This window comes from Hyposmocoma kahamanoa, unplaced genomic scaffold (assembly GCF_003589595.1).
Source record: "Hyposmocoma kahamanoa isolate Upper Pololo Valley unplaced genomic scaffold, ASM358959v1 63, whole genome shotgun sequence".
NCBI classification, from domain to species: Eukaryota; Metazoa; Arthropoda; class Insecta; order Lepidoptera; family Cosmopterigidae; genus Hyposmocoma; species Hyposmocoma kahamanoa.
Window position 1 is genome coordinate 20,573,699 of NW_020653851.1, and position 8,639 is coordinate 20,582,337.

The following is an 8,639-nucleotide window of genomic DNA, read 5'->3' on the forward strand; positions in this document are numbered from 1 at the left end:
ATGCCGGATTGCCACGCAGAGTACCCGGCTGCTATTCCCGTGCCGGGAGAAATACTTGTATGGCCTACATTTATTTCTCTCGTGAGTTTGGGTGTAATTCGTGGTTGTCTATGTTTGTGTCCATGGCACCCGCGATACAGGGTTTCCCTAGTGCGGGGCTATGAGTATGTGTGCGTTATTATTATTATTTGGCAGTTTTTTTTTTATATAATATCAAGTGACGGGACGAAGAAAGTGCGCGTTGTGAAGTTGTGCGCGTTGACAAGTCCCTTGTTCCTGTAACTTCACCCTTACCCTTAAACCGGAGTACAGTAATCCTGATATTACTGCTTGGCGGCAGAAATAGATAAGGCGGCAGTACTTTCCTGGACGAACTCTTTCAGAAGAAGCTCTAATGCTACTAATTATTTTGGAGTAATTGTTTTGGATGGGATGTCGAGCGGAGAACGGGACCCTCTGTTCAGATTCTAGATCACGCTTGTTACGTGTCGGATCTAAGTGAATTTACACACGAATTTGCTATTTAACAATCCCTCATAAAAAATATAATATGTAGGTGTGCTCCTTAGTCTTTCGCAATTGATGTATGTAAATGAAACTATAGCTATTTTTTTGGATCTAAAAAGCGTATACGTGTTTTTTTTAAACAAACCAACGTTTCGTGTCCTTTACAAGTCCCATCCGAAAGAATACTTTCATTTACAGATTTCCAATACATATTTCTTAAATTTGCCAGATATTACTTCCAAGATCCATTGTGAATACTCCAATTCGTTCCCGTCTCATGTATCGATGTGTGTTAAACTTTAATCTCTTGCAATTTCAGACGGAGATGGCGTATACTTGCTGTGGAAATATTATTCGCTGGGTTGATATTTATCGGCGTTGTGTTCATCGCTCGACCAGTATTCTTGATACCTTTGCAGGATGAGGCCGAGCCACCTCTCACCGCGGCAGATATCCTGGATTCCCTGGACAAGGCGACTATCGTCGGATATGCTCCTAATAACATGCCGCCTTATGACGCTGTTATGGCAAGAGTTTCCGAGCTCCTTGGCGTTAGTAAGTTCATTTGAATTCTTATGCTGATTGCTATGAAATATACTTTCGGCAATCTTAAACAAGGAAGACTCATTCGAGGAACAGAGTCCAAGAGACAGAAAAGACAGAGAGAGAAAAGAGTAGGTACATTACGAAAATAGTTTCGTTATTCAAACTAAGGCCCATGTACAGGTATTTTGAGAATTTATATACTTTATTTCGTTTCGGAAATATAAAATCAAACAACCGTCGATTGACATCTCCAACGAAGAAGAAGGAACGAAATGTACTATGTCCTGAGAACAAGTAGTCTTGCACTATCTTTGTTCTACGGATGAGTCGAGGAGTAATAAATGAAAGTGTACAATAATAAAAATGGGAGTAAATCAATTTGCTTTGATTATTAATACAAAGATCGAAAAAACGTAATGAAAAATTCCTTCGATCCGACTGCACCAGCATCTGTCGCCTCAACGTGGCTACCGCTCTTACCAACTGAGCTGCCGATCGAGCCAGCAGAATTTACGAATTTCTCCATGTACTTGCTGCGGATTTTTTTTACGATACCAAGTGACAGGACGAACAAGTCGTGTGGTTGGTGGTAAGCGACATAACAGTTCTAGTGCCATCAGAGCTTTAAATCTAAAAGATCTGAGGGGCACTTCCACTGCGCCCGTTGCCCTGAGACATAAGTTGACGACTCCATGTGCCTGTAATTTCACCAGCGCCTTAAACCTCAAAATCGGAATGCAGTAATAGGTAACAGAAACAGGCAAGGTGGCAGTGGTGGCAGCAATGGTAGTAAAAACATCTTATTTAGCGATGCGCGACTTTGAATGTTACTAATACTAATCATTCGAATGGGCAAATCATTCGCCAAAGTCGAATCCAAGCACAACCATTTGACTCGAGTCGAATGATTCAAAACCGAATGCCAATGCCATTCGGTGTATATCTGAACACCTCATTCATCATATCCATACCAAAATATCCCTGTCCCCGTCATATTTACAGTATTTACCATTATGTCAGAGAGGGCTAGGTGGTCACGAGCAGAAATGCCCTATGGAATCTATGGATTAGTACTACTAATGATATGATGATGTTAGTAATGAATGATCATTCAAATCTATATGATTTGAAATATATGAAAATATGAAAATTTGTAGGTTACTAATTTGACATTCGAATGACAGGGAGTCAAATAACGAAACCATTCACAATCGCGCATCGCTAATCTTATTAAATAAAAATAAATATTGAAATTTATTACTATTCTGCGAACCGAAATCGAATTTCGGTTCACAATATAGCAAATTAATTTAGTTCCATTTTTATTACCATAGATTTCAGCCAAGTAACACCCGAATCTATTAATTAATTGTACAGTCTTAGAATAATAACGCATAGAAACCTAGTCCGCACACGCTAAGTGAGGCAAATTGAAGCGCGCCAAAAGGGCCTACACGAGCAGGCGGGCCTTCAGTGCTCAAAGTCAACTTGCACCGCGAACAGACCAAGAATTTTAGCTAAAAATGACGGAATGTGCGGTCAATGAGTGTAAAAATACGTCAGACAAACATAAAATAGATACTAACATTAAAAAAAAGAAGCAATCATAGAGGCACTATGCACGAGCGCCACTTTGGTTGGTTTCGGCTCATCTCGAAAGACGCATACGCTCGATTGCTGCTTTGTTTTGAGATCGTAACCATAAATCCATATTTCGTCACCTGTTCCTATGTCGCATACCAAATTTGACGCCCCTTCGTTGAATCTGCACATTCCACAAGGAAGTAACGCGTTTCAACTTGTATTTTTATATAAATATTCACTAAAACCGAAAATTAACCTACTACTAAAACTAGCCTACATGAATTTGATTTTTGCCTCACTTGTGACAGTTCGTTTGATATGAAACTATCATTCTATGCGTTATTATTCTAAGTGTACAGTATTAATTAGGGCGCATTTATTCGGCACTAATTTCATCGCGCTCACGCCTCGCGGAGGCCACGTTGTCGCCGCGCAGTGACCGTGTGCATCTAAGTGTCATGGCAAAATATGCTCTATAGATTTAACTTTTAGGTTTTAACATAAATGAACGTTACGGGCGCGCGGGCGAGGCTGGCTTGTCTTTGGTCTATGCGCCGCGCGACGACCGAGCGGCTGCCGAGCGTAGGTTATATTATTCTCGCTCGACGCTTGAAAGACGCTAGTGTAAGGGTTCTTTAAGTATCATGGCAAATTACGCTCTATTTATTTAGCATTTACGTTTTAATTTAAATGCGCATCCCGGGCGCGCGAGGGAGGCGGGCTTGTCGTTGGTCTACGCGCGGCGACTGCGCGGTTGTATTTATTCAGAGGAATTTAAATGTTGTTGCCTAGTAAATTCAGGTTCGCCATTGATGTACGTGAAGGCATGGTAACTGGGCAGTAGCCGTGCGAAATCTTTCGCGTCGTATAACTATACTTATTGTTACAGAAATATTATCAGCAGAATCTATTCGTGAATTGAACCGTATTCTGTACGATCAGTCTCAAGGAAAACATATTGTCAACAAAGTGTTTTGGATCGTGTTCAATAGGGTAAGGTATTTAAAGATACTTATAATCTTTTGCCGCACTGTGACGCAAATCTTACTTATAAACTTTCTTGGATAACTCAATACGAAGAGGTCCTATTTCCAGTAAGAGTACATGACTTTAATTTCTACAGTGTGTCTTTTTTGAAGATGGAGTAAATGACAGTTCATTTTTTTTTTTAATAATTTATTTCTGGCCATGGAAACAAAGTCCTTCAGCCGAAAACATAAAAATAAGTTTTTCTGTAAATATGGCCGCCACAAAGAGGATAGGCAATTTGAGGCGGCGTGCTTGGATTGACTCGGGATTCCTTAGAACGGGCCGATACGGGTATTTTAGTTCGAGATTCGTGTAATTTCGCGTTTTAATCTTCGATTAAGGCACAACAGCACTATCCTATTCCACTTTAAACTAGATTTCACAAAATAATTGAAAGTCAAAATAAAAACGACACTTTTCCCTCCAAAAGGTCCAGAGCGAATCTGACAGTTCATTGCGTAAAAGTGTTGCCCGCTTGCAAGCAGCTGGTGATTACAGCCGACAAATATTCTATTGACTATCGACTGAATATTAGTCATAATCTGCTTTTTATAAGCCGAACTTGTCTCATTTGAGCCATCACCGGCCCATTATTCGTCAAACCCCTGGACACAGGTTCATTTGAATTATCATTATTTGTTAGTTCATACTACTTCATACATACACACTGCATTTAGAATTATATGTATTAAAAATACAAAGATATGACATATTTAAAAGTTTTTCATTTCAATTTAATGTACAACATAGTTAAAGAAATTCTACTTATATGAATAAAAATTGATTTCGACACAAGTAGGCCTACTGTCAAAGTAAGAATAAAAAAACCAGTAACGCAATTAGTAATCATAAGAACGAACATTCACAATTCAGATATTTTTGGCTCAATTTTACCTTCTGTCACAATCTATCGATAAAACTATCGACAAGAACTACATGACTATTTAAAATTTTACGAAAACTGGCAACCCTGCCAATGTCGTTTTACTCTGTCTTCCAAAAATGCTACACGTTACTACAAGTTATTTACATTTGCAATTGTTTAGTAGCAACATCTCTTGCTAATGGTATAATAGTCAGTTGGTGAAATTACAGGCACTTGAGTCGTGTCAACTTATGTCTCAGGGTGACGGGCACAGTAGCAGTGCCCATAAGATCTTGGCACTGGGCGCTGCAACTCTTATGGATGAGCGTGTCGCTTACCACCAGGCGCACGACTTGTTCGTACCGTCACTTGATATTATATAAAAAAAAGAAATGATGAATCCTGCATATCTATACAATACAAAAAAAAAGAAATGACGAAACCTGCATACTACAGATTTTAAATGTTGTAGCCTAGTAAATAAACAATCTGAATAGAGTCGCCATTAATGTACACGAAGGCGTGGTAACTGGACGATCGCCGCACGGCGGCCGCTCGAAAGCTTTATCATCGTGTAACTGGGCGCTTATTGCCTAAATCCTCCTCATAGAGAAAATTGGTACGGGATCAAGCAATCTGACGTAAACAAGATTGCGTTCTTAGAGTTGCAACGAATATTCGGTTACTATTTAGTACCCATTCGGCCGAACGTGGAACACCTAAAAACAAGAGGAAGAAATAAATAAAAAACATAGTAAACAATCATGTAACTTTTATTAACACGTTCATCGCCGTGGTGGTTCAAAATGACCCTGCATCTCACGACACACCTCACTTTGCGATGCCCATTCACGCCGGAGGCGGAGGTTGCACACTCTGCGTATTTAGCCATACCTATAACATGACTGTCGCGGCCCAGACGAACTTCTGTTGCCACTAGGTTTTTAGGATTTTTGATAGCATACCTACTTTACTAGACTTAGAGGTAAAAAAAAATTCGAATCAATAATTTTTATTAGCAAAAAAGTGGTTAATGTGAAATGCCAATTACAAATGAAAGACGTATGTCAGTTTTAAGTAAACATCGATCGAACATTACATCTACGTACTCTGTCCGGGATTGTTACCGACGCATAAAACGTAATAATTATTGCGGTCATGCCGCACCGCGGTGAAATGCCCGGCTCTAAAAATAATTCCAAAATAGACCCAAATAATGAAATATCGCGAAAAAACGTATACTCTTATACATATACAAATGAGACCACAAACAGTCATTTAAAACAATGTCATTTGTACATTCTTGAAAATTCAAGCCGGCGACGAACATGTTACACTAAGAACTCACGGAGCGATTTTCACCCACGCCCGCCGTGGTTGCGGGACCACGGCCTCCGTAGAATGTAAATTTGTATGTAAAATTTAGTAGCACATTTCACGACGCGTTTTACGCCTGTGGCGGGGACGTTTACTCGTGGGAGCCGCAGCGTCTGCGGGGTCTATCGTTCGCAAATAACTGCGCGACTGGCGATCATCTCCCACCAAGTTTGTCCCGCAACCACGGCGGCTACGTGACCGCACAAACCTGCGGTAACGTGAGTATTGAAATAAAACGGATGTCCCGCAGCCGCAGCGAGCGCAAGTGGAAACCGCTCCGTGAGTTCTTAGCCTTAATGATGAACATACATTATAAAATCTTCTGGATTTGATATCGATAATGGTTACCGGATTATCTAAATAACAAAGAAAATGTAATTTATGTAAGTTATTTATCATTCTGCCAAATATTTTCTATACCAACGTGTAATCTATGGTCAATTGTTCGTAGAAGACAATTAACACCCTGCGCATTCGGTACAACATATCGTTTAGAGTGTTGCTGGGGTTGCCACAGTATTACAGCGCATCAGGCATATTCGCAGAAGCTCTCACGAAGGCTTCCATGCTATTCTTAGAACGAGAGCTGCCTCGTACTAAACCGTATCCGTGGCAGGTAAAATGACATTCTTCGTATTGTGGCTGGTAGGGTTGACTGCCGATGATGCTTCATTGCACAATACTTCATTCGAGTTTAGTTTGATGATTGTTTTTCTTTTTGGTTTTCTAAGATATCATAAAAGGTAATAAATGAAATGAAAACGTCTAGAATTAAATCGGTTGTTGAAACGTAGTAACATCGTATCAATCAGAGCGCAGGGTGTGCGATCTTTGACATTCGACTGTTTGTCCTCCAATTTTCGTACGTGCGTTAATTAGGCGGAATATTCGAATATTCGGTGACGCTTCTGTCCGAATATTCGGTATTCGATCTGAGGCCAAATAAACTTTTTTTTTATAATATCTAGTGACGGAACGAACAAGTCGTGCGCCTGAAGGTACGCTACACACGTCCATGACAGTTGCAGTGCCACTCAGAGCTTTAAATCGCACAAATCCTAGGGGCACTGCCACTGTGCCCGTCATCTAAGACATACGTTGACAAGGCCCATGTGCCTTACCCTTCAAAACAGTAATGCTGACATTGCTGCATGGCGGCAGAAATAGGTAAGGTGGCAGTACTTCCGTGGACGAACTCTTTCACAAAGAGCTCTACTGCTACTAATTACTATTGGTTGCAAGATATAATAATGACCTTGTTACTTTGCACCGACACAAAGACTCATTGACTTGCTCACCTTTCCACAGACAGAAAATGTGCACAAGGTGTCATTGAAGAGTTCCGAGATAGGCAAATATGGTTTCGGCACGGAAAGAGAAAGGCGAAATTCTAATGCTCATCTTCGCGCCGGCTTCCTGGCGGTGCAAGTAGCCATCAGCCAGGCTTTGCTAGAGATTTCCAGTCCTACACCACCACTTTTCGATGTAATATTAACATTTTCTTAAAAACTATAGCTTAGAACATCTTCACGTTCAACTAGTGTTGCAGAAAAAATGTTGCCAACACCTAAATCTCTTATTTGACGATTTTACTCAAGATTCAACTTTTTAATAAAACTAATTATGAAGAAAAAAAGGATACTTTATGCCGAAACCCGGGATTGAACCAGGGACCTTTAGATCTTCAGTCTAACGCTCTCCCAACTGAGCTATTTCGGCTGTGACAAACATTAAGAATTTTCAGGTTGCATGTTATGTATGTCGATAAAGAAATGTTTACTTGAATAACGCTTTAGTTACGTACTTTTTTATCACATAAGCATGACATGCCTATGTATTCTTATCAAAAACAATTTGTATTTTTGCTAGGGTGACTTGTTTTACGAGGTTACTAAGATTTAGGTATATACAATCTAGAATACAATATCGTGGTGCGAAATCTCGGAGATTTTTGTAAATTTTTTGGTATTTTCGAGATTTTTGATATATTCTTCACAGACTTTTGGTTACGTCAGATCTGGCAGTATGGCTTAGGCTTAACTCACACTGGCGCAGAGCTGATGCGTCGCGACGCGTCATTTTTTTCGCCTATAGCATATTCACCTCTATTTTCCCAATATTGAGGTACAAATTTGTGCTATGCAAATATGCTGCTTAAAATCGCGCGCATGTGTAAAGGTACACGGTTAGCGACTGCATCACGTTTGCATCGCGTTTGCATCGCTGCTAAAAGTAGCCGTGTGTAACCGCTCTTGGACTGTCCCGAAAGACGAAAAATTTTACTACTACTACTCTTTTCCTTTCTACAACTTTGGTTCAATTTATTATTATTAGTTATTAAATTAATTATTATTAATCAATTAATTTATGTATTTATTATTGTAAATTAATTGTATAATTAATTTTACAGTTACGCTTGGTATCAATGCCAGTATCTCCATTGATGGAGGAATCAAAAGTGCTTCGTGTCGTTTCTATAATGCTCATGTGTTTTACAATAGCACTGATGCCGCCCGTTATGGAGGCAGAATTTCTAGTGATCGTGGAGACCCGTTCCCAGTTTAAGGTATTTATTATATTCCAACTATACACTTTAGTAGCAGTGGAGCTCCTTGTGAAAGAGTTCGTCCAGGGAAGTACTGCCACCTTGCCTATTTCTGCCGCCAAGCAGTAATGTGAGCATTACAGCGTTTCGGTTTTGAAAGGGAAGGATTTTTTTTAAATATTGGGG

At 39.9% G+C, this 8,639-nt stretch overlaps 1 protein-coding gene and 1 non-coding gene across 2 annotated transcripts in view; one reads left to right on the forward strand and one right to left on the reverse strand.

The window, feature by feature from the left end:
- LOC113230038 (ABC transporter A family member 3-like) overlaps positions 1 to 8,639 on the forward strand; it is a 79,984-nt gene continuing 71,345 nt past the window's right edge. The window contains exons 1-5 of the mRNA XM_026463767.1: positions 1 to 20; positions 827 to 1,062; positions 3,527 to 3,630; positions 7,217 to 7,393; positions 8,319 to 8,474. Of these exons, the coding sequence (XP_026319552.1) occupies positions 1 to 20; positions 827 to 1,062; positions 3,527 to 3,630; positions 7,217 to 7,393; positions 8,319 to 8,474 (693 nt within the window). The remainder of the gene's footprint in view (positions 21 to 826; positions 1,063 to 3,526; positions 3,631 to 7,216; positions 7,394 to 8,318; positions 8,475 to 8,639) is intronic.
- Positions 7,555 to 7,627, reverse strand: Trnaf-gaa. Its single transcript has one exon. It is a non-coding gene; the product is annotated as a tRNA-Phe (tRNA).